The sequence below is a fragment of the Ailuropoda melanoleuca genome, chromosome 2, assembly GCF_002007445.2.
Source record: "Ailuropoda melanoleuca isolate Jingjing chromosome 2, ASM200744v2, whole genome shotgun sequence".
Lineage (NCBI taxonomy): Eukaryota > Metazoa > Chordata > Mammalia > Carnivora > Ursidae > Ailuropoda > Ailuropoda melanoleuca.
In genome coordinates, this window is record NC_048219.1 from 2,459,141 (window position 1) to 2,485,531 (window position 26,391).

The window sequence follows — 26,391 nt, forward strand, 5'->3', positions numbered from 1 at the left end:
GCGACTGTGGCCAAGAGACTGAACCTCTTTAAACTTCTGTTTCCTTATCCATAAAACCATAATAATAATGGCTTGTATGTGTCTAGTGTGGACTGTGTCCCAGCTGCTGCGGGTAACTTTCTGTGTCAACTTGGCTGGGTCACCTGGATGGGTGTGCCTACATGTCTGGTTAAACTTTATTGCTGGGTGTGTCGGTGAAGGTGTTTCTGGAAGAGATAAGTATTTGAATTGGTGGGCTGAGCAAGGCAAACCCCAGTGTGGGTCAGCATTATCCAACTTGTTGAAGGCCAGAACAGAACAAAAAGGTTGAGTTTGTTCTCTGACTGCCTGAGTTGGGCTAGCAATCCATCATCAGTCCTGGTTCTTAGACCTTCAGACCTGGATTGACATCTACATGATTGACTGTCTAGTTCTCAGTTCTTGGAACCACACCACCTGCTTTCCTGGTCTTAGCCTCCATAATTGCATGAGGCAATACCTCATGATAAATTTCTTTATATATATATGTATTTATACACCTATAGACTAAAAATTCGTGTCTCCCCCAAATTCATATGTTGAAACCTAACCCCCAATGTGGTGGTGTTTGGGGTCCTTGGGAGCTGAGTCGGTTGTGAGAGCGGGGCCCTCATGGAGTTAGTGCCCCAGAGAGCATCCTCACCCCTTCCTCCACGTGACAACACGGCAAGAAAGTGCCTCCGCGCCCCAGGAAGCAAGCTCTTATCAGACACAGAGGCTGCCAACGCCTTGATTAGACTCCCAGCCTTCAGCACTGTGAGAAATGAATGGCTGTTACTTTAAGACCCCCCCCCCAGTCTGCGGCATTTTAGTATTGCAACCCGAACACAGGCTAAGACATCTCTGTGTTTCTTCTTACTGGTTCTGTTTCTCTGGGGAAGCTGGTTACGATCCTGTGCGAAGTGCTTTATGTGCGTTCACTCATTGGTCACTCATTCCGACCTTCTGAGGTAGATAGGGCTAGCACCCCCATTTTTCAGATGAGAAGCTGAAGGGTCCAGGTGCAGCAGGTCACCTGGAGGAACAGGGGCAAGGTTATGAGCCCAAACAATCTGGCTCCAATCTGCCGGCCAGCGGCGGTACCCACTGCCACCAGGGCCATCACCGCTCTGTCCTTGATGAAGCTTGCTCTGAGCGGAGACCCCGTGCTGAGCATTCTCCACAGGGAACAGGTACACCCCCAAGCCCTCAGCTTGCTGGGGTACCTTTTCCTTTAATAATCAAATAAGACAGCTCAAACCGCCATTCCCTGTGCCGTGGGAAGTTTGGAGCCTTTCCCACTTTTTCTGAGAAGCCCAGGGGGCTGTTGCGATCTCTTGTCACCACGCACTCTGGGTCCCTGCTTCTGGATGAATTTTCAGACCCCCCCCTTGCTGCCCCACCTTCTGTGACCGTCACCTTTTCTCTGGGACACCCCCCCAGCTCATCTGGCCACCATGACCACTATTCACTCCTCATCCGTCCCCCCAACCACCACAGACATGCAGCGACTGTGTGTGACAGACTTCCCTAAAGGCACAGGGTGACAGAAGGGTGACGACCCATCGCGGGATGAAAGGCAGCCCACCTGGAATAAATAGTGATGACTCAGGTCATGTCTCTTGGCCTGCTCTCTCCTCAGGCTCAGGCCTCCCACCAAGAAGCTGGAGGGAGACCCGACTCCTCTCACCTCCTCCCCCTCCCCCCATCCTGGGGCACCTCCCCCACTCCGGCCTCCCCCCTTGGGCTGCTAATGGCAGGGTTGACTTTTCCGGCTCTTGGCTGTACCCCTTAAAGCTGCTCCTTTGATTCTCAGCTGGGGTGGGGGGAGGTCACCTTCCATATGAAGGGGATCCCCCCTCCGGCCCCCCGCTGAGACGTGGCAGCAGCTGCTGACAATTTCTTGCTTCCTGTAAACCTGCTTTAAATGACTTAGATCCTTTCAATCACAGAGCAAAGTAAAAGCCTCATGTTCCCGGAGAGCAACTTCCCAGTAAGGTTCTGTCGGGGACCGGCTCTAGCAGCTGTAAGGCCTCGGCAGCTTCCTTCCCTGATCTGGGCCTCAGACTCCTCATCTGTAAATGGGGGATAATAAGAACACTCGCCCCACAAGGTTGATCCCTTGGCATGTTGTCGACTCTCAGTAAATACTGGCCGTTCATTGTTTGATAGACGAGGAAACCAGGTTCTCGGCCCAGCTGTGTTATGAACTTGCTACGCGGCCTGGGCCTCAGTTTGCCCCACTGGACGAAGAGAATGGTCTCTAACAGCCGTTCCACACCTGCTGTTCTCACGAACGGCATCTGCGAGTACATGGCACACCCTACCTTTTCATCTGCTGTTCACCTGAACCCTTTATATAATAAACCGGCAAACTTGAGTAGTGTCTGCGACGCCCGGGTGGCTCAATCCCTTGGCGTCTGTCTATGGCTCAGGTCACAATCCCGGGGTCTTGCGATCAGGTCCTGCATCGGGCTCCTTGCTCAGCGGGGAGCCTGCTTCTCCCTCTGCCTGCTGCTCCCCCTGCTTGTGTGCTCGCTCTCTGACAAATACATAAATAAAATCTTTAAACAAATAAACCAAAAAACACATAAGTCATGTATTTCCAAGTGCTGCAAGACATTCTAGCAAATTATCAAACCAGAGGAGGGGGTGGTGGGATTGTGTCTGAAGTGGGGGCAGTCAGATGGAACAGAGCCCTTTCACTGGTGGGGTCTGATGCTAGAACCAGATAGAAAGTGCCAGAAATGAATCGAATTGTTGGATACTCAGCGGGTATCAGACAATTGGCAGGTGCCAGAAAACACCTCACAGCCCCTGTTTAAAGAAGCTCGAACGTAGGGGCGCCTGGGTGGCGCAGTCGTTAACCATCTGCCTCGGCTCAGGGCGTGATCCCGGCGTTCTGGGATCGAGCCCCACATCAGGCTTCTTCGCTGGGAGCCTGCTTCTTCCTTTCCCACCCCCCTTGCTTGTGTTCCCTCTCTCGCTGGCTATCTCTCTGTCAAATAAATAAATAAAATCTTTAAAAAAAAAAAAAAAGAAGAAGCAGCAGCTCGAACGTGGAGTCTGCAAAAGAAACATGTCCCAGGAGGCAAGGAGAGCATTTGATTCAGGCTGGGAAGGGAGGCACCAGCGGTCACGGGAAGACGTGACAAAGCTTGATGGCGGGTTCTTGGGGCGCATGGTGCTAATCTTTCTTTCCTTCTTTTTTTTTTTCCTTAGATTTTATTTTTAAGTAATCTCCACACCCAACATGGGGCTTAGACTCACAACCACGAGACCAAGAATCTCATGTTTTACCAACTGAGCCAGCCGGGTGTCCTGGCATGATACCACTCTTGAAACTTTTTTGTATACTTGAAATATTTCACAATCATCAACTTGAAAAACAAACAACAAAGGTGGGATGCAGTAGAAAGAGCTTAGACTATGTCTGGAGTCCTGGGCCCCAATTTCAGATATGCCATCGGACCATTCTGTGACCCAAGCCTGTCACAGCAAATTCTCTGGGCCACATGGGCCAGTCTCATTTACTTGGATCCTAACATGTATTGAACGTCTATTAGGTGCTTATCCGTTCATACACCTGACCTCCCAAGCAGACACTGAGCCCCTGGAAATGAGGGTCTGTCCCTCATCCCTGTCTTCCAGTGACCAGTACGGGCCCTAGTACTTGGTAGGTTTTCTTCGGAAGGCAGGAAGGGAGGGAGGGAAGAAGGAAGGAAGGGGTAGAATGAATGAATGCCAGGCCATGTCTTGGAAGAGCTGGAACATCTCTGCCCCTGGAGGATTAGGAGCCTGCGGCTGAGGTCCTGGTTGGGCATTCTGGGGTGTCCTCGGGACTAGAACTCCCTTGGTGGTGAGCCTCCCGCCCGGGCCCCTAAGTTGCTTGTGCTGGGGTGGGAAGTGGGGAGGCTGTGGGAGCAGAAGGAGAGCCAGTTCAGATGCTAGGAGGCCTCTGCCTCCTACTACAGAGACCCTACCCAAGGCTGGCTTGACTCTGACCTCTGCCCCAACCAGGAGAGCACCAGGAAAGACGGAAAGGTGGGAAACCTCCCCTCGGTTGGCTGGGCTCAAACCCCTCCCAGACCTGGGCCAGACCCTGAGCCCGGTGGACCAGAGCCTACCCTCCTCGTCCAGCCCAGCGGAATTTAGCTGTTCTGCCCTGGCTCCTTGGCACTTTTTTTGTCCTTGAGATCACTGCCGACAGTTCAGTAAAACCCCAAGCAGCCTGCGTGACAGAGAGGGCAGCCGGGCTCAGGAGATCTGGGTTCAATTTCCACCTTTACCTTCAGGAGGCTGAGTAAACATGGGCACTTTACCTTCCCTCCCTGCATCTCTTCCTCATCCTTCATGCTCAGGGTTGTTGTGAAGATCGGAACAGAGAAGGTCTCATCCCATATTCAAGGAATTCAAAAATAAGCTTACGGGTACAGTTGAAGCCACACGAAGACCTTGCCAACACCGCTCCCTCCCTTCTGGGAGGGGGCCACCATCCCGATCTCTGATGATCATTGCTCTTCCTGCTTATTCTGTCTCTCCATGTTGCCAGATGGCGTATCATCCATTTGCATGTTTCCAAATGCTATATATATTACGGTATACTGAACGCCTTATTCTGTAATTTGCTTTTTTATTCAATGAAATGCCTCTGAGATCTATCCATGTGGATACGTGTAGCTCAGTTCAATCATTTTCACTCCTTGGTATTGCACTCCACAGACACACCACACTTCATCCACTCGCCTGTCACTGTACATTCAGGTTGTTTCCGGTTATGCTTTATTTCGAGAGACACTGTAACAGATAATCCTGTACATGTGAAAAAATGAATTAAGCAGAGATGAGCGTTTCAGGGAGCTCACATATTCACTATTCGTTTCGATGACGATATTTTCTGAACCCAAGTCAAGGCACACAACTTGACAACAAGGCAGATCATTTGAGGTTGGGACTCTCTGGAATGCAAGAATAATAATTCCACCTTCTGTTCAATGCTTCCTATATGCCAAGCCCGGTGCGCAGTGTTTTTTAGCTCAACTGCTCACTAAAACCCTGTGAGGGAGCGACTGGTATTACCCTAGCTGAGGAAATTGAGGTACAGAGAGGTTAGGTCTCTTGGCTAAGGTCACACAGCACTGGTTGAGCTTGAATTCAAACCAAACCTGGGTCTGTCCGACTCCACCACCCATATTTTAACCAGACCAGAGAGGTCCCAAGTAGCATCTCCCAGAGCCGTGGGAGCATAAAGGCAAGAGGGACAGATCGCCACGGAGGGGCTAGGGAGGCCTTCCTGAAGACGGTGCCAACCCCAACTGGCCTGGAAAGATGGTGAACATTGTGGTGGGCAGCATGGGGGGCCTCTGGGGGAAGAGACGTGTCAGGTCAAACGTCTGAGGGAGGCACTACACCCCTTCACTCACCTCCTCGACTCCCCTGCCTACCTTCTCAGCATTTTTCTTTCTCCCGAGTTCACCGTTATCTGTCTGCTTTTCACCCTTCTTCCTGATTCTTCTCTCTGTACCTTTTCCTCCTGAGTCATCCTCTTGCTCTCTGTTCTCCCAGTCATCCATCCATTTACTCAGCTATTCATCAAACATGAAATAAGCCTCAATGGTGTGCCAGGGCATTGGAGCCTGAGTGATGCAGTCCCTAGCATTGGTGGTGAGTGCATCCATCACACTCAGCTCACCTCCCACGAGGAACTCCTGAGACCTATCTTCTCCCTCACACACACCCAGAGACAAACACAGCCTTACACAAACCAGGAAACCTATTAGAAAAAACCTGAAACACGCTCATGGCTCTTGGGCACCCCCTGCTGGTAATTTGAGAGATTACGTCCTAGGCTGGAGAATCCCGGCTTGCCGCCTGGGAGGGGCTGCCGTGGCTCCCCTCACTTCCCTCAAATTCTGCCTTAGGTGGGGCTCCTAAGGGTGGGCTTTTTATCAGAAATGTTTAATGCTCCTGGCTTTGCCCTGCGCAAGCCAAAGACCAGAGCAAGAAGCAGTGAGAGATTGTTATGAACTGAACGTTGATGTCTCCCCCGAATTCATATTTTGAGATCCTACCCCTCAGTGTGATGCTATTAGAAGGTGAAGCCTTGAAAATGAAGCCTTTCAGAGGTCACGAGGTCATGAGGGTAGAGCCCTCATGAATGGGACTAGTACTCTTTTTTTTTTTTTAAGATTTTATTTATTTATTTGACAGAGATAGAGACAGCCAGCGAGAGAGGGAACACAAGCAGGGTGAGTGGGAGAGGAAGAAGCAGGCTCCTAGTGGAGGAGCCTGATGTGGGGCTCGATCCCATAACGCCGGGATCACACCCTGAGCCGAAGGCAGATGCTTAACCACTGTGCCACCCAGGTGCCCCGGGACTGGTACTCTTGTAAAACAGCCCACGGCAGCTTCCTGCCACATGAGGATGCGAGAAGATGGCCGGAAGTCCGCAAATCATGACGTGGGATCTGCAGGCACCTTGATCTTGGACTTGCCAGCCTCCAGAACTCCGAAGTTGTTGAAGCCGCTGACTATGGTATTTGTTACAGCATCCCAACAGATTAAGGACCAGACGCTGGTTTGAACGGGGCGGGGGGGGTGTATACTCTCCAGCATGCGTGTGAATCCCACACGTGTGTGCTCTGGTGTGTGCGGGGTGTGAGTATGTGTACGTGCTCAACTTCTGAGCACATGCTTGCACGCCATGGCCCAAGCATGGCGGAGCCGTGCATGTGAGTTCTCTAAACCCGGGCACACTAGGTGCTCTCTGCAGCTACAAGTGGGGAGACCCACACGCAGGCTCCTCACAGGTAGATGGGTCGGCTCTGAGGCATTGGCTCCCAGACTTCCCCATGGGATCGGGTCTCAGTTGTCCACCACCACACCTTGTCTAGGCCTTCTTCCCTTCCCTGTCTCTCTTCCCTGCTCCCTACCCATGCTTCTCAGGATCACCTGCTAATTCAACTACCTGCACCCAAATCCTTGTCTCAGGGTCTGCTCCTGGGACAGTGAAGGAGGCAGCCCCAGAGGGGAGGCGCTGGCGGAGCGCAATATCGTAAGAGCCTGGGTCCACTGTGTCATCGCTATGCCAATGGTGAGTGTCCCACCCCAGCACCCCTTCTGGTTAGGTGAGAAAAGCCCTACATTTAAGTCACTTTTATTTAATTAATTTATTTATTTATTGAGGGGGGAGGGGCAGAGGGAGAGAGAATCTTTTTTTTTTTTTAAGATTTTATTTATTTATTTGACAGAGAGAGACAGCGAGAGAGGGAACACAAGCAGGGAGAGTGTGAGAGGGAGAAGCAGGCTTCCCGCCGAACAGGGAGCCCAACGTGAGGTTCGATCCCAGGACCCTGGGATCATGACATGAGCCACCCAGGAGCCCCCGGGAGAGAGAATCTTACGCAGGCTCCACACCCAGCGCAGGGCCTGATTCGGGGCTCGATCTCACGACCCTGAGATCATGACCTGAGCCGAAACCAAGAGTTGGACGCTTAACTGACTGAGCCACCTGGGCGCCGGCTACGTGGCTTTGAATGGAGTCATCTGTTACTTGTGGCTGAAAGCCTTCTAAGAATATGTAGTCTTCGGGGGTGTATCCATGTGAAGGGCGGGCCGGCAACCAGGCGAGGACAAGCCCCAGCGGTGTGGCACTGCTGAGTGTCTGTGTGTGTGCACATGTGCACTTGGAGGCTGCACTGCACACCATAGGCGCCGAGCGAGCCCCTGCTCTGTGCAAGCCCCGTGTGGCGTCTGTTTATCTGGGACACTGAACTGGGTCGCCTGGCATATTTGTGCGTGTCCCGCGTGGTTCTCCTGTGAGTCCCCGGCTCCGTCTTTCTTGAGCACTTCCCCTGTCCTTGGCCATCTGCTTATCCGTGGCCCCCATCCTGGTTACCTGGACAACCTCTGCAGAAGCCCAGCTGGTCTCTCAGAGGATATTCTTGCTCTTCTTTGGACTATTTTCTGCTCAGCAGTCAGAAAGACCTGGAGTTTGAAAACATACCAGCCTTGGGTTTATTTCTCAGTGTCGAGGTTGAGCAGGGGGGATGGGGAGATCGACTCCTGTAGGCTGGACTCCCCCTCCCCCCTCTCACCTGTGACCGCTGGTTTCCAGCTGGGTTCAGCCAGTGGGAGGCACTGGTGGGAGACAGGAGGGCTGGAGGAACACCTCCTCCATGGCTCCCGCTGGACAGGCCGGGGCTGGGTCCCGCTTCTGCTGGGCGGCGCTGGCTCCTGTGCTCCCATTAGCAGCATCCCCTTCCTCCATCCCTCCGTCCTGGGAGTAGCTTGGCGAATCTCTGGGTTTGTCCACCTTCCCTGTTGGCTTCTCAGCACTTCCCTCACCTCAGTAACCACGTCCCTAAATGGAATTGCGATTTCTGCTTCCTGGCTTGACATTGACAGACACGGATAGCCTTCTGACTTCGGCCTGAGGAGGAAGCCAGCAGCGTGTGCAGCGTGGAGCCACGGGAAGGGCAGAGGAATGAACCCCAGCCTTGGCGAACCACTCCGTGCTCCCTCTGCTTCTGGACTCAAAGTCAAGTCCTGTGAGAGAGAGAGTGCATTTCCTAATTGTTTACCTTAGAGCTTCTTGGCGCTCAGATCTGAAAACCTTTGTGGCATTTGGTGCCGGAGACCCATAGCTGTCCCCAATACCATTCTTCCTTTTTTTTCTTTCTTTCTTTTTTTTTTTTTTTCAGTGATAACAGACATTTTCTTTGTGTGCAGGGCATTCCCAGGCAGCCAGGGGGGCCAAGTGCTGCTTTCTGACCTGGGTCAGGAGAGATGTATGCAAATTCTAGGTTGGGTGCTTCAAGATAAAGCACAGACGTGCCCTGCCCTTTCTCCGTCTGGAATGTGGGTGGGGACAGGAGCCGTCACCGCGTGTGAGGCTCCTGGGCCCCTCACTGGTCTGCTTCAGTGATCCGAACGTATCCTCCTAGCTCTAGATGCCGGAAGGCTGAAATCAAAATGTCAGTGAGGTTGGTTCCTCCCGAGGCTGTGATGGAAGGAGCTGTTCCGGGCCCCTCTCCTTGGCTTGTAGATGGCTGTCTTCCTTCTGTGTTTGTTTGTCTCTGTGTCCAAATTTCCTTTTTATAAGGACAAGTCATGTCGGGAGTAGGGTCCACCCAAATGACCTCATTTTAGCTAATTGCATCAGCAACGACCTTATGTCCAAATAAAGTCATGTTCTGAGATACTAAGAGTTAAGACTTCAACATCGGAATTTAGGGGGGACACAATTGAACCCATAATAAATGCCTTGCGCATGAAGGCACGCTCTAGGAACCCCGAGATGGAAAGAGCAGATGGCTTCACAGAGCAGAGCTGCATTGCCAGCTCGCACTGGCGGTGAGAGGGGAGTGCATTTCCATCTTAACTTCTGCACAGCCATTTGGGATCTCTGTTACATTCAACCAAACCGAAGTCTGGGAGGGACCAGAGGTCAAGCCCAAGGGGTAATAGAGGAATGTTTAATGGAAGAGCAGGCAGGACTGGAGAAACCAGTAAGAGATGGTGAAGCACCCCATGGCCGGCAACAACGGGGAGCTGGTACCGAGCCTAGGCCTGAAGGGGCAGAGGGAGGAGGCGGCTCTTAGAGCCCTGAGGCAGTAGCGGCAGGAAAAGGAGGCCCCCTGCTGGGAGCCAGGGCCTTTGGTGGAGCACCGTGGCCATTGCAAACCTGCAGAAAGGGGGCTAGCGAATCGACACCCCAACTGCTCTCTTTTCCTGTCCTCCAGTCTCTGCTGGTAGCTTCCCCCGACTGAACCAAACCCAGAGGACAAAGGAGGCTGCTGATGCCGTCCATCAGGCCAGCCAGCGGAACAGGGTGGGGCCGGGCAGAGCGGAGGGAGCCGATCCAGCGGACTGACGTTTCATTCCCGCCGCCAGGCTACCCCTGCTGGCCGTGAGCCGTCACCTTTGCAGGAGGATTGCTGGGGACCGGGACAGTGCCTGGAACCCAGAAGGTGCTCCACAAATACTCACTGCATGTGTATGTGCCAGCAGGGCGGGGTGGGGGGAGCTTCCCGCCTCCAGCCTCCCCTTCCCACCCCCTCCCACAGGGGCCAGGGGGTTCTCCCACCCCACCCCTGCTCCACCCCAGGAAGGCATAGGAAGAAGGCTGTCCCAGCTCCCTACCCCTCACCAGTGCAATTGTCCCCAGTCTTCTCGGGTCCCACCTGAGGCAGTGGCTTACTTGGGGCGAGAAACACCTACATGCCATTCCTGCGCTGGGTCCCCTCAGTGGCTTCTTGGCGCCATTGCCCTGGGCCTCCCTGAGGTTGTGCTGTCCCATCTTAGAGGGATGGGGCTGGTAGTTGGGAAGCTACAAGGGGATGAAGCACCAGAGTCTGGACTTAAGATCATTATGTGTGACCAACAGTTAACACTGGCACCTTAAAGGCTCTGAAAAGTCCTGCAGGAAAGAACCATTTGAATTTTGTTTGATCTCATGTTTCCCGATCCCATCCGATCATCCATTCTTTGTTGTACACCCGCTACAGTTCTGTTCTGAGAGCTGAACCCACAGCAGTGAACAAAGCAGACAAAAACCCCTGCCTCATGGGGCTCCATTCTCGTGGGCCCATTTGTCATGGAATATCTCTTAATATCCTCTAGAACGCTGGTCCTCAGAACCACCATCCAAACACTGTCGCTGAGCATCTCTGGGACACACAGAGGTGACAGCTTCCAGATGTGCCCTTCACGAATGTCAGGGTCCTCGGCATCTTCAGGGTAGGAAGAGTCAGGCATTTGAAGAGTCCTTTAGCTTCATTCATTCATTCTTTGCCTCTTTTAAGGTAACGCGTACATTGTTGAGTGCCTACTATGTGCCAGGTGCCTCTGGGACTTCAAAGATGAATAAGAGAAAGTTTTACCTTCATGGGAACCAGAAATAATGGAAACACCTTCCTCCTAAGAAAAAGTCTCCCCAGCAGCACCCACCCCCGCCCCGACCTACTTCCCAATTCCCGTATTTTCCTACACCCCCATTTCCATCCGCCTCCCATTCAGGACACAGCTTGTGAAGGCCTAAGGTAGGGAGATCTGGCCCTTCCCAGGGGTCAGAAGGAGAGTCATCTTTTGGGGTTTTGCTCCAGCTGCTTCTAGACCAGAAGCCTCCAGAGGGTTCAGTAGCAGCAAAGCTGACAGCGTCCACAGGGCCTTGAAGGCGAGATGCCCCAACAGGGATTATGGGGGGCGATGGCCCATCTCCCTTGGGACCAAGCAGAGGGCCAGGGTGGTTGCATGTCTGTCTGCAGGGCCGAAAGAGGGGTGGGAGCTGCTCAAAGCCAGTGGGATAGAAGCTGGGCGGTTTATCATGGGAAGCGTAGCGGGGGGGGGGGGGCTTCCCCAGACCATCGGTGACTCTCTGCCAGGCCAAGCAGTGACCAACCAGAGGAGCCAGGCCTTACTGCTCCCTGGGTCTCGATGTCTCCATCTGCCAGAAAGAAGAGAAGGGTCAGATCATCCTGCAGGCTCTGTTTCAGACATTCTGTGGCTGAATCTGGAGTCTCTGACCTGCCGCTCCCGCTCCCCGGACACCTCCTCGGCTTTCCCTCTTTCTTCCTCAGTTCAGAGTCTGGGGAAAGGCTCTGAGCTTCAAAGCTGAGCAAACAAACATGTCCAGGCCCATAGGGAACAGGGGGTAAGGGAGGCCATGGCTATTTTTATCCCAGTTTGAAAGATTTTCACAGCTGCTCCTGTTGCTCCCACGCTCTTTCAGGGGCCAGGCTCCTGGAGCAGTGGACGGGATTGCGGCTGTGATGGCAGGGGGCACCCTCCTGAAAGGAAACCTGCCCAGCTCACGCCTGACATTCCGCCCTTCGGAATCCATGAAGCTACTGAGCATTGCCCTTCTCCCCTGCACTGAGTCAGTAATGCTAGCAGGAGGGAGTCTGGCAATTCTTAGAGCGTGGGGCACTGGGGAATGTTAAGGATTACTCAGGAAAGTCTGCAGAGCCAGGTTGCCCCATTTAGCAAACATTTACTGAGCACCTACTAAGTGCTAGCCCTGGGCTATTTCCAACAGCCAGTAAGGGTGTGCTAAGTCTTTCCTGCAATTTTTAAAAAGATTTTATTTATTTATTTGAGAGAGAGAGAGAGAGAGAGAGCATGAGCAGGGGGGAGGGGGAGAAACAGACTCCCCGCTGAGCAGGGAGCCCAATGCTGGGCTGGATCCCAGGACCCCAGGACCATGACGTGAGCCAAAGGCAAACACTTAACCGACTGAGCCACCCAGGTGCCCCACAATTTTTTTTTTTTTTGAGAGAGAGAGCACGCATGCAAGAGGGAGAGAGAGAATCTCAAGCAGGCGCCACGCACTCAGTACGGAGCCGGATGCAGGGCTCCATCCCACCACCCTGAGATCATGACCTGAGCCACAGTCAAGATTCTGGCGCTTAACCAGCTGGGCCACCCAGGTGCCTCTTTTCCGCAAATTAATGTGAATTAAGTTCACTGATTTAGTGCCAGGCACTGTCCTTCATTCTTCATGGAGGTGATCTCAGAGATTGCTCTATTTCCAAAATATACCCTGATCCCACCTATGTCTCTCCATTTCCATCTCCACCACCCCAGGCCCCACCCACTTTGTTGGGTGACCAAAATAGCTCCAGCTGGTCCCGCTCACTCTCATCCCACACTCCTCCACTGTCCGCAGCGCCCAGAAAGAGATTTGTTTCCAAGTGGAAATCACCTCCCCCTGCCCCGTGGCTTTTCCTAATACTTAGAATAAAGATCCAACTCTTCATTATTAGACCTGCTCAGAGATCCTGCAGGGTCTGGCTCTCACCCACCTCTTTCTCTCTTTTCGTCATGCTCTCTCTTTCTCTCTCCATTTGGATTTCAGGTAATAAAATTGGATTAATCATAAGCTTTAGTCCATGACATACTCTCATCACAGGTTCAGGTATTATTAGGCTACTCGTGAGCTGCTTTTAGTTAGTTAGACATACAATTATTTTAAATAATATGTTAGCACATCTAACATACTAACATGGATGAAACTTGAAAGCATTATGCTAAACGAAAGACATCCAGAAACGAAAGATATGTCTTGTATGCTTCGGTTTATATGTAGATTATAGAAAAGGTGAGACTGAAGAGACAGAAGGCAGACCACTGGTTGCCAGGGGCCGGGTGTGGGGTGGGATAGAGAGCAGCTAGGTGGGAGGGAAATTTGGGGTCATGCTAGTTGTGGTTGTGGTTTCATAGCTGTATATGTTTGCCAAAAGTTACTCATTTTACAGTTGAAACTGGTGAGATTTATTGTATGAAAACTAAACTTCGAGAAAGCCAAAACAAAACAAAAACGACCAAAGCAAAGCTAGAACTCCTGGCAACAGCTAACCTATCCTCCTTGTGCCCACCACAGGCTTGAGTCAACCATTATCTAGAACCCTACGCTCCTCACGCTTTTGCTTGCCTTTTTCTACAGTTTTATTCACCCAATATTGGCATTCTTTAAAATGTATGTTTTTAATTTTAGTTGTCTTAAACTCTGTAATAGGGGTTTTAAGCAGCATTTAACTTTCTGGGACTGTTTTTTTTTTCTTCTTAATAGCTATTCCTAGAAATGGTCTGCAGTGTGGCATATGTCACTGTGATTCATTCTCTTGGACTTCTGATTAATATTCCATCCAGCGACTGTCCTACATATATTCATCCATTCACTGTGATGGGCATTTGAGTTGTTTCTAGGATTTCCCTGTTGAAGGTTGAAGACAGGGCTGGGAAGACTCTTGTCCCCGCCTCCTGAGGGCACACGTGAAGGATTTGCTTCAGGGTCCACACCCGGGAGCAGAAGTGCTGGGTCACTTGTGAATTCAGCTTTAGGAGTTGTTTCTTCTTTGACCTCAACCCCTACCACTCCGCTTTCTCTGCTCTGCTCCAGCCATTCTGACCTCCCTCTCTCCTTGAACAAGCCAAACCATTTCAACCTCCAGACCTTTGCATTGCCTGTCCTCCCTTCCTGGAGTGCTTTTCCCTCAGGGCTTCCCATGGCTGGCTTTTACTTACCGTTTAAGACTTGATCAGACACTCCCCCTCAGCCAGAATGTCTCTCTCCCTGGTCCCCTCCCCCTCACAAGTGTCACTCCAATTCCCGCCCCAGCCCTCCACATTTCATTCTCCTTGGAACATCTACCACCACAGCCATGGCCTTTATTTCTTTTTGCTGATTTTTCATTGTCTCCCTTACTAGACTCAAGCTCTAGGGAAACTGGGACCATGTCTTGCTCATGGCTCCATGCCCTATAACATCCTGATATGGAGAAAACACTCAACAATTTTTTTTTTAGGTAGACACTAATATAGCTCCTGACTTGGAGATGAGAAACCTGAGGTCCGAAGAGGTTAAGCCATGTGCCCAAGGATGAAGAGCCTGGAGGTGGCAGAGCTAGGATTTGAACCCACGTCTGACCAGTTCCAGAGCCCATGTTCTCTCCTGGAAGAGGTTGGCTTGTTCTGCTGAGACCTTTCCTTCCCCCTTCCCCATTATCAGCTGGCCATTGAGTGCCACCTGTTTAGCCACAAGTTGGAGAGAACCTTGGGTCTTCCTGTTGGCCGTCACTGCCCCATGTGCAGCAGGTGGGGGCTGTGGCCTTGGACGATGAGAGAGCTGGCGTTCCACCACCTGGTCTGGGAATGGGGCCCAATCTGCCCCCCCATCCGCTTTCTGCCCTATATTTGAGCCCCAGGATATGTGTGCCTTTCCTATCATCTCATAGCTCATGATGTTCTGGCTGCTGCCAGTAAAAACGTTGAGCTTTAGAATGGAATAAAACTTAAGTTGTTATCGAATTAAAATAGACTGATATAGATACAAGCTATTACATGTAAGCCTCATGGTAACCACAAAATAAAGACCTGTAGTAAATACACAAAAGGTAAAGGGAAAGAAGTATAAGCATATTACTAAAAAAAGTAATCAAATAACAAAAGAAGAGAGCAAGAGAAGAAAGGGGAAAGAGGAACTATAAAAGCAGCTACAAAACAATTAACAAATGGCAATAAGTACATATCTAACAATAATTACTTTAAATGTAAATAGACTAAATTCTCCAGTCAAAAGACATAGAGTGGATGAATGGGGAGGGGGGGGGGAAGCAAGATCCATTTATATGCTGCCTACAAGAGACACACTTTAGAGGTAAGGACACACATGGACTGAAAGTGAAGGGATGGAAAAAGATATTCCATGCCAATGGAAGCTGAAAGAAAGTTGAAGTAGCTATATTTACAAAGACAAAATAGACTTTAAAATAAAGAGTGTTAAAAAAAAAACCAAGAGTGTAAGAACAGACGAAGAAGGGCATTACATAATGATAAAGGGGCCAGCCCAATAAGAGAATATAACATCTGTAAATAGGTATGCATCCAACATAGGAGCACCTAAGTATATAAAGCAATTATTAACCGACATAAAAGGAGAAATAGATGGTAATATAATAATAGGAGGGGACTTCAGTACCTCACTTAGGTTAATGGATAGATAGCGCATCCAGACAGAAAATCAATAAGGAAACATCAGCCTTAAATGACATGTTAGACCAGATGGTCTTTACCAATATTTACAGAACATTCCATCCAAAAGCAGCAGACTATGCATTCTTCTCAAGTGCACATGGAACATAGATCATATGTTAGGTCGCAAGAAAGTTTTAATAAATTTAAAAGGATCGAGGGGCGCCTGGGTGGCACAGCGGTTAAGCATCTGCCTTCGGCTCAGGGCGTGATCCTGGCGTTATGGGATCGAGCCCCACATCGGGCTCCTGTGCTATGAGCCTGCTTCTTCCTCTCCCACTCCCCCTGCTTGTGTTCCCTCTCTCGCTGGCTGTCTCTATCTCTGTCAAGTAAATAAATAAAATCTTTAAAAAAAAAAATTTAAAAGGATCGAAATTTTATCAAATGTCTTTTCCGACCACAGTGGTATGAAACTAGGAATCAATTACAAGAATAATACTGTTAAATTCACAAATATGTGAAGATTAAACAACATGCTACTGGAGGATCAATGGATTCATTCAAAGAAGAAATCAAAAGAGAAATAAAAAAAATACTTTGAGACAGAAGAAAATGGAAATGGAACATACCAAAATTTGTGGGATGCAGCAAAAGCAGTTCTGAGAGGGAAGTTCACAGTGTTAAATGCCCTCTTCAAGAAACAAGAAAAACCTCAAACAACCTAGGTTTACACCTCAAGGGACCAGAAAAACGCAGAACAAATGAAGTCCAAAGCTAGTAGAAAGAAGGAAATAGCAAAGATGAGAGCAGAAATAGAAATTTAAAGGAATAGAGATTTAGAAGACAATAGAAAAGATCAAAGAAACTGAATCAGTTCTTTGAAAAGATAAAGTTGCTTTAGCTAGACTCACCGAGAGAAAAAGAGAAAGGACTCAAATAAATAAAATCAGAAATAAAGAAGATATGTTAACAACTGATACCACAGGAAAACAAAATCATAAGAGACTACCATTAACAATTATATGCCAACAAACTGGACAACCTGGAAGAAATGGATAAAGCCATAAAAACATACATACCACCTACCAAGACCAAATCACGATGAAATAGAAAATCTGAACAAATCAATTACTACCAAAGAGATTGAATCAGTCATCAAAAACCTCCCACAAACCAAAGTCCAGGACCAAATGATGTCGTTGGTGAATTCTGCTCAACAATCAAAGAAGAATCAATGCCAATCCCTCTCAAGCTCTTCCAAACACGTTTTACAAGGCTAGCATAACCTGATGCCAAAACCAGACGGGGATGTCACAAAAAAAAGAAAATTAGGGGTCAATGTCCTTGATGAACATAGACGCAAAAATCCTCAACAAAACATTAGCAAGCTGAATTTAACAATACATTAAAAGGATCATACATCGTGATCAAGTGGGATTATTCCAGGGATGCAAGAATGGCTCAACATCCACAAATCAGTCAACGAGATACACCACATTAATAAAACGAAGGGTAAAAATGGACCCTTCTGAAGGTATTGCTCATCTCAATAGATGCAGAAAAAGCAGTTGACAAAATTCAACATCCATTTGTGATAAAAACTCTCAACAAAGCTGGTGTAGAGGGAACTTATCTCAACATCGTAAAGGTCATATATGACAAGCCCACAGCTAACTCAGTGGTTACCATATTCAATGGTAAAAAGCTGAAAGCTCTTCCTTTAAGATCAGGAACAAGACAAGGATGTCCACTCTTACCACTTTATTCAACATTGTATTGGAAGTCCTCGCCAGAGAAATCAGGCAAAAAGTAAAAAAGTAAAAGGCATCCAAACTGGAAAGGAAGAAATGGAACTGTCGCTATTTGCAGATAACATATTATATATAGAAAACCTTAAAGACTCCATCAAAAAAAGAACTCGATGAGGTTTCAGGATGCAAAATTTGTACACAAAAATCTGTTGCATTTCTTTACACTTAGAAAAAACTATCGGTGAGTAAAGTTAAGAAAACAACCCCATTTAAAAACTGCATCAACAAGAACGAAATACCTAAGAGTAAATTAGAAGGTGAAAGACCTGTATATTGAAAACTACAAGATACTAACGAAAGAAATTGAAGAAGACATAAATAAATGGAAAGATGTTCTGTGCTCATAGAGTGGAAGAATTGATACTGTTAAAATGTCCATACTACACGAAGCAATGTATAGATTGAGTGCAATCCCTATCAATATGCCAATGGTATTTTTTACAAGAACAGAATAAATAATCCTAAAATTTGTGTGGAACCACAAAACTCAAATACTGGAAACAATCTTGAGAAAGAACAAACCTGGAGACATCATGCTCCCGGATTTCAAACTCTTACAGAGCTGTAGTGATCAAAACAGTATGGACTTGGCATAAAAGCAGACACGTAGATCAATGGAACAGAATAGGGAGTCCAGAAATAAATCCATGCATATACAGTCAATTAATTTATTTATGAAACAGAAGCCAAGAATATGCACTGGGGAAAGGACAGTCTCTTCAATAAACGGTGCTGGGAAAATTGGACAGCCACAGGAAAAGAATGAAACTGGACCGTACACAAATATTGACTTAAAATGGATTAAACACGTGAATGTAAGCCCTGAAACCATAAAAGTCCTAGAAGAAAACATAAGTGGTAAGCATCTTGAAGAAGCTCTATATTATTAATCACCAGAATTAATTAATCATTAATCACCATTAATCACCATAAATACAAACTCAAACCACAGTGAAATATCACCTCACACCTGCTAGAATGGCTTTTTTTTTTTTTAAAGTAGGCCCCATGCCCAGTCTGAAGCCCAGCACAGGGCTTGAACTCACAACCCCGAGATCAAGACTTGAGCCAAGATCAAGAGTTGAATGCCTAACCAACTGACCATCCAGGTGCACTTAGAATGGCTGTTATCAAGAAGATAGAAATAACAGGTGTTGGCGAGGATGCTGAGAAAAGGAACCATTGTACACTATTAGTGGGAATGTAAATTGGTGCAGCCACTAAGGAAAGCAGGATGGAGGTCCCTTTAAAAATTAAAAATAGAACTACCATATGACCCGGCAGTTCCATTTCTGGGCATTTATCCAAAGAGAATGAAAAAACTAACTCAAAAAGATATATGCAGTTCACGTTCATTGCTGCAAGATTTACAGTAGCCAAGATGTAGTCTCTCTACCTATGAATGGATGAACCAATAAAAACGTGAGATATGTACAATGGAATATAATCCAGCCATAAAAATGGATGAAATCTTGCCATTTGTGACATGGATGGACTCTGAGGGCATCATGCTAAGTGAAATAAATCAGACAGAGACAGAAAAATACCATATGGTCTATTTTATACATAGACTCTTAACAAAGAAAACCCAGGCTCATAGATACAGAGAACAGATTGGTGGTTGCAAGAGTGGGTGGGGGTGGGGGTAGGAGAAATGAGTGAACAGGTTTTTTAAAATTTAAATAAATCAAACAAAAAAATGTTTTAAAAGGATGGCAAAAAGACATAAATAGGCCTTTCATGGATGATGAAATATGGATGTCCAACGAACATTTTTAAAAATGCTCAATCTCGGGTGCCTGGGTGGATCAGTCGGTTGAGCGTCTGCCTTCAGCTCAGGTCACGATCCTAGGGTCCTAGGATCAAGCCCCACATAAGGCTCCCTGCTCCGAGGGGAGCTTGCTTCTCCCTCTCCCTCTGCCTGCCACTCCCCCCTGTTTGTGATCGCGCTCTCTCTCTCTCTGTCAAATAAATAAATGAAATCTTTAAAAAGAAAGAAAATAAAAGATACTCAACCTCATTTGTGATAAATTAAATGTAAATTAAAATCACAATGAAACACCATTTCACACCTCACAGTTGGACACACAATTAAGAATGCCAATAAAAGTTGGCTCAGAAATGCAATGCAGGGAACCACCATTCCCTGTTAATGAGACTCTTGACTCTTTGTCATTACACAGTATAGCTGGACCGTTGCATACCCCGTGTTTCGTTCATTCTTATCCAAGGCATAGAGTAGATATATGTGAAGCACTTCCATAAAAGCAAAGAGTGAGGAACACTATAATATCTGTTAACAATAGATTGGATAGATTTTGGAATATTTGAAGTATAGACTACTAAATAGTAAAAATAAATCAATTGCATGCATCAACACGGATGGATTTCAGAAACCAATATTGAACACAACATAAAAACGACATCACAAATGAATGATCACTGTGTGATTCTACTCACATAGACAGCCAAAAAGGAAAGCCAATGTATTAGGAATACATATGTATGTATCAGGAATACATATGTATGTGGAAATCTAATGAAAGCAAGAGAATGTCATAGGGTTGAGATACACAGAGGAATTATAATGTTTTATTTCTGAAGCCGGGTGGAGAGAATAAAGGTATTTATTTTACTATTATTCTTTAAACTACACACACACACACACACACGAAGTAGCCTTTATTTCTTTTTATTGATTTGTCATTGTCTCCCCTACTAGACTCAAGCTCTAGGGAAACTGGGACCATGTCTTGTTCATGGCTCCATCCCCTACAACATCCTGACACGGAGAAAACACTCAACAATTTTTTTTTTTTAGGTAGACACTAATATAGCTCCTGACTTGGAGATGAGAAACCTGAGGTCCGAAGAGGTTAAGCCATGTGCCCAAGGATGAAGAGCCTGGAGGTGGCAGAGCTAAGATTTGAACCCACGTCTGACCAGTTCCAGCCCATGTTCTCTCCTGGAAGAGGTTGGCTTGTTCTGCTGAGACCTTTCCTTCCCCCTTCCCCATTATCAGCTGGCCATTGAGTGCCACCTGTGTGGCCACAAGTTGGAGAGAACCTTGGGTCTTCCTGTTGGCCGTCACTGCCCCATGTGCAGCAGGTGGGGGCCGTGGCCTTGGACCATGAGAGAGCTGGCGTTCCACCACCTGGTCTGGGAATGGAGCCCAATCTGCACCCCCCCATCCGCTTTCTGCCCTATATTAGAGCCCCAGGCTATGTGTGCCTTTCCTATCGTCTCAAAACTCATGATGCTCTGGCTGCTGAGTTCCCTCCTCTTTGTGGCCCTTGGTAAGACCCCACCCTGTGCTGCACTGGCCAGGGACCCTTGAAATCTGTCACCCACCCTGAGTCTCATGAACCTGACACCTGGCTCCACAGGACAGGATCTCAGCTTGTACCTGGGCATGATTGTGGGGGTTCAGCTTGGTGCTGGGGCAGGACAATGGAGGGGGAGCCATGGATGGAGCAGCTCAGGAGAAAGACTGGGGTACCCAAAGCACTGTGGTGGGACTCCTCATTGGGGACAGTGAAGAAAGTCTAACGGTGAGGAGTTTGGGCTCTACGGTTAGATTACTTGGGTTGGAATTTCTCTTCCTCTGCTTAACCCTCCAATGCTTCTCTCCCTCCCCCTACCCCACTCCATATCCTGTGGTCTAGCCTTTTCCTAGTCTCTTCACCATATTATATGCTAGCTCAGGGCCACCTCCAAGCAGTTTCCCTTGACTGACTGTAATAATAACAGATAATGTTTATTGAGTGCTTACTATACACCAGGGAATGCTAAAGATTTTTTCTTATATTATCTCTTGTAATCCCTGCCAGGGAATGCTAAGGATTTTTTCTCCTATTATCTCTTGTAATCCTTGTAATCCTGTATATGTATCTCTTGTTATCCTCTTCCTATATGATCTCTTGTAATGTAAGAGTGCTGACTGTATGCCAGGGAATGCTAAGGATTTTTTCTTATATTATCTCTTGTAACAGGCCCATGGGATTAGTACTATTATTATCCCCATTTTACAGATGGAGAAACTGACCCCCAGAGAAGTAAAGTAGTCCACGCTAGAGGTAGGGGCAGGCAGTCTTATTCCAAAACCACCGCTTTTCATGACAATTAGCTATCACTTCGCAAGGGCTCGCTGGGCCCAGGCAGGGTTCTAAGTGCATCAGCTCCTTCAATCCTGCCGTGGGAGGAGGTCACATCTCCATTCCTAGCCTCCTGGGACTCAGGAAACCCCCTCTCTAGTCCAGATGTTCACTGTTCATATGTGGCTGCAGAGGTCCAGAGAGGGGACAGAGCTTACGCCAGGTCACACAGTCAACGTGTGGTGCATCTAGAACTGGGACCCAGGCCTTTTCTATGTTTTGGGGGGACTCTCTGGCTGATTGACGTCTCCGCTCTCCCTTCCAGCCTCGGGCTGTGGCCGACCTTCCTACCAGCCCTCTGCCCGCGTTGTCAATGGTGAGGACGCAGTCCCCTACAGCTGGCCTTGGCAGGTAAGAGCAATGCGAGGGGCGCTCTTTCTCACCATGGGTTCTGCATCCTCTTCTGACTGCAAGGGATTCAGTCTTGACTGCCTTGCTTCACTTCCGGTGTCCTCCTCAGCTTCCAAAGCCCAGGAGACTCTCGGACAGTTGACTTCACATGGAAGTCTTATCCACCCGATCCGTAACCCTCCCTGGGCTGTTGGCAAGTCAGAAGTGGCATCTGGGGAGAAGGCAATGTTTATGTGGTGCACGAATAGTGGAATTTCAGGCACTGTGTTTAGGGAGGGAGGTTTGGGGCCGACACTTCTAGCTAGACTCCTCGAATTATACAACAAGGCAACAAGGTCTGAGAGCACTAAAGAAATGAAGGGCTTTACAGGGGTCAGTGGGGCACAGGGGGCCAGACCCCCTGCACTGACACAGGAGCCACTAGCCACGTGTATTTGTTTAACTTAATGTTAACTTAACTGAAAATAATGTTAAAAATTCAGTTGCTCAATGCTAGCCACATTTCAAATTCTCAATGGTTGCATATGGCCGGTGGCTACCATCCTGGACAGCCAAGATACAGAATATTTCCGTCATCACAGAAAGTTCTATTGGGGGCGCCTGGGTGGCTCAGTCAGTGAAACATCTGCCTTAGGCTCAGGTCATGATCCCAGGGTCCTGGGATCGAGTCCCACCTCAGGCTCTCTGCTTATCAGGGAGTCTGCTTCTCCCTCCACCCCTCCCCCCTTGCTCATGCTCTCGCTCTTGCTCTTGCAAAAATAAATGAATAAAATCTTGGGGGAAAAAAAAAAAGAAAGTTCTACCGGATAGCATTGGTCTACAGCAGGGGTCAGCTAACTTGTTCTGTAAAGGACCAGAGAGTAAATATTTTAGCTTTCGTCAACTGTATGTTTTCTATTGCAATGACTTAACTCTGCCATGGTAGTATCAAAGCAGCCATAGATGATAGTCGTGTAGGTGAAACTCTGCGCATTTCTAGAGGATGCCATTCTGCATGAATGATGCCTTCTAGAGTTGTGCAGTGCACAACCTATACAGCCATGGATATTAGCCCTTACTGGGGGCCCAGACCACTTAGGCTCCTCCCCCCCTTGCCGCCAGGTCTCCCTGCAGTACAAGAAGGATGGTGCTTTCTATCACACCTGCGGCGGCAGCCTTATCACCCCCGACTGGGTCATGACTGCAGGCCACTGTGTCTCGTAAGTTCTTCCGCTTGCCCCTGTCTCCGCATGAGAACCAGGAGGCAGTGGGCAGATGTGGGAGGGGAGGCAGGCAGGCCAGTCAGGCCCAGACTGACCTGACTTCCACCAGCAGGAGTTCCTTGACCTACCAGGTGGTGTTGGGCGAGTATAACCGGGCTGAAGAAGAAGGCTATGAACAGGTGATCCCCATCAATGCCGGGGACCTCTTCGTGCACCCACTCTGGAACTCCAACTGCGTAACCTGTGGGTGAGTGGATGCTTAGGCCTAGGACCCAGGGGTTACTGGTCCCCCCATGACCCAAAGACGATTCTGAGGAGACTCCCAGGGACGGTGGGGCTGGATCCAGCAGCCTGGGCCCTGGTCCCACACACTGAGGGTCAGAGCCAGGAGAGCATTTAAGGACCATCTACATTAAAGCTCTCTCCTTATGGAAGGACAGCAGGGCTCCGGGAGGGCCAGGAACTCCCCCAAGTCCACTTGGCTAGTTGACTTGAACCCAGGACATCTCTGGCATCTCCTCTCCCAAATCCAAGGGTTCTGCCATTAAGCCAACATTCGTCCAGTGCATCCTGGGTTCCCAGCACTGTGGGCAAAGGGAGGAGCACTGGACTGAAAATCAGTCCCCAGCACTAAGTTGCTGTGTGGCTTGGGCAAGTCACTGCCCTTCTGGGGCCTCAATTATACCATATGTCAAGGGTGACCTGCTGGCCTTCCTGGGTGGTTTGAAGGTCAGGGCGGTGATCACTGGGTGAGAACACTAAACCCGGGGGTGGGACACAGCAACCTGTGTTTTAACCAGACGTCCGTGGTCCTGACACAGTTTAAGCGTGCAAACCTCAGCATCGAAGCTGACAACAGCTAGGAAGACCAAGGGTCAGCGTGGGCTCGAGGGGCGGCGGGCGGTTGTTCTGCCCTAAAAACACATGCGATTCGGAGACAGGGAAAGAAGCAGTGGGACATCCTAGAGGTGAACTCTCTGCGGCAAAGGCCGGCAGGTGGGGCTTGGTCTGGCTGGAGGACCAGACTCCCCTGATTCTTCTGACTCCTTCCTCCTCCCCAGCAATGACATCGCCCTCATCAAGCTCTCACGCAGCTCGCAGCTGGGGGACGCCGTCCAGCTCGCCTGCCTCCCGCCCGCCGGGGACATCCTGCCCAACGGGGCGCCCTGCTACATCAGCGGCTGGGGCCGTCTCTACAGTGCGTGCTGACCCCTCCTGCCGGCCCCAGGGACTGTGGGCAGGAAGACAGGACCTGGGGGCCACCATTCCTCCTGCAGGAGCACCTTCCCCCCCCCCCGCCCCCATCCACCCAAACACCAGTGGGTTTATTGAGCATTTGTAGTGTCTCCTGCGTGCCCGGTGCTGGGGATGTTATGGTGGACAAAGCAGGCAGGACCCTCTGGTGGGAGGAGAGTCCCCATCAGCCTAGAAGTGTTGCCTTCCCCACCCCCCACCCCACTCGGAGGCTCCCAGCCCTACTCGCAGGGCCCAGCCCCAGCCCGGCACCCCCAGGGCACCCCACTGAGCACCGTGTCTCCCACAGCGGGTGGGCCGCTCCCAGACAAGCTGCAGCAGGCCCTGCTGCCCGTGGTGGACTATGAGCACTGCTCCCAGCTGGACTGGTGGGGCCTCTTCGTGAGGAAGAGCATGGTGTGCGCCGGCGGGGACATCCGCTCCGGGTGCAACGTGAGTCAGCTCGCAGGGCAGGGCCTGGGGGAAGTTCCGCCAGCTGCCTATAGGAGGTGGATGAGAAATCCTACCTGCGCGCCCCACTCAGCCTCCAGACCAGGCAGGACTTGGAGGGAGTCCGTGTGGTCCAGACACATCGGCCCGACCTCCGGCTTCTGGTCCCAGCTCACACGGACTTGACCTGGGGCAAATCATGTGACCGGGTCCTCGGGCTTCCTCTGAAGCCCAGCAAGGGACATTGACACCATGATCTCTCAAGTCACCTTCAACTCCATGGTCCTGAAGTTAGGATAAAACAGTACTGTCATTGCATTAGGAGTGAGCAGGATTAAGAATAGGAAAACTGGCTGTAGTAAAAATAACGGGGACTGCCATTTATCGATTGCTTCCTCTCTGCTAGGTCCTGGGCTAATAAACAGATCATCTATTTATTATCTCACTTCGTTCTCACAAGATCCTGTAGGACAGATCTTAGTTCCCATCCCAAACAAGCCAACGGGAGCTTAGAGAGGTCAAGTCACCCAGCGGCTTCTCTTCCCCAATGGTCAGAACCAGTTCCTTCCATCTCAGAGATGGCTCAGCTCCCCACCACTCTCTGACCATTCTAGGGTGACTCTGGGGGACCCCTCAACTGCCCTGCAGCAGACGGCTCCTGGCAGGTCCACGGTGTGACCAGCTTTGTGTCTGCCTTTGGCTGCAACACCATCAAGAAGCCCACAGTGTTCACACGGGTCTCGGCCTTCAATGACTGGATCAAGGAGGTGAGCGGGGTAGGGCGCCCCCGTGCCGGGCTGGGTGAGGCTCAGATCCTGAGGAGGGGCTGGAAGGATCCCAGAAGGTCAGGAGCAGAGGGGCCCTCAGACACAGTTCAGAGGGTTTTGGGGATGTTTTCAGCTACAGTGTGGCCCCAACAACTTCAGTGGCTTCTGGATGGAGCTTTGAACTATGGCTGAACTGTCTTATTTCAACAAGTGTTTATGAAATGTCTTCTTTGGTCTGAGTCTTTTCCTGTCCTGAAAGATAGAGCAATAATATGTCAAAGGGCTGCCTTGTGGGGAAGAGACAATTAAATGAGCAATAATCATGAAATGTAGGGAAAGCTGGTCCCTACAGCTCTAGTGAAAGTGTTAACCTCACCTGAGAATGAGTGGTCAGGGAGGGTTAATATCGTGCCCGATCGCAGTAATAGCCACCATTGATAAACTACTTAAACATCCTTAGTTAACAGTTTCATCAACCGCCCCCGTGAGATGAGTGCTATGATTACATCCCATCATACAGACAAGGAAACTGAGGCTCAGAGGGGTCGAGTCACTCTCCCAGGGTCACACAGCTGATGAGTGGCATGGCTGGAAATCGAACTCAGTTCCATATGGCTTCAGAATCTGCTCCTAACCAGACTATTCTGGGTCTCCCCACTTTTCCCAGGTCATATCAAGCCACTAAAACCAAGGCCTCGGTGGCAGTGCTGATCCACATTCTTGGTAAAAAATAAAGATCTCTCAGAAAACCCCAACACGAGTCTCTCTTTTTTCTTTGACTCACCTGTTCCCTTCCAGGCTATTCCTAAAATCTGAGAGCTGATATGTAAGAGGTGAGCCCAGATTCAACCCTCTCATGAGAATGAGAAAAACTCGAGGTCCAGAGAGAAGAGAGAGTTGCTATCAAGTCACCAACCATCCCGGTTTGCCTGGGACTGGGGGAGTGCCCGAGACA

General features: G+C 49.3%; 1 protein-coding gene across 2 annotated transcripts; it reads left to right on the top strand.

Moving 5' to 3' along the window:
* Positions 1–20,501: 20,501 nt before the first annotated feature.
* Positions 20,502–26,191, top strand: LOC100464577 (proproteinase E). Of its 2 annotated transcripts, none has more exons than XM_034646012.1 (8): positions 20,502–20,575; positions 21,699–21,784; positions 22,886–22,983; positions 23,096–23,233; positions 24,048–24,184; positions 24,530–24,672; positions 25,284–25,436; positions 26,104–26,191. In XM_034646012.1, exons 1-8 carry the CDS (start codon positions 20,503–20,505, stop codon positions 26,119–26,121), a joined length of 846 nt encoding a protein of 281 aa, XP_034501903.1. In that variant the 5' UTR covers position 20,502; the 3' UTR covers positions 26,122–26,191. The 2 variants fall into 2 exon arrangements, with proteins under 2 accessions (XP_034501903.1, XP_019655526.2); XM_019799967.2 differs by having other exon boundaries at positions 23,099–23,233.
* The last annotated feature ends 200 nt before the right edge of the window (positions 26,192–26,391 follow it).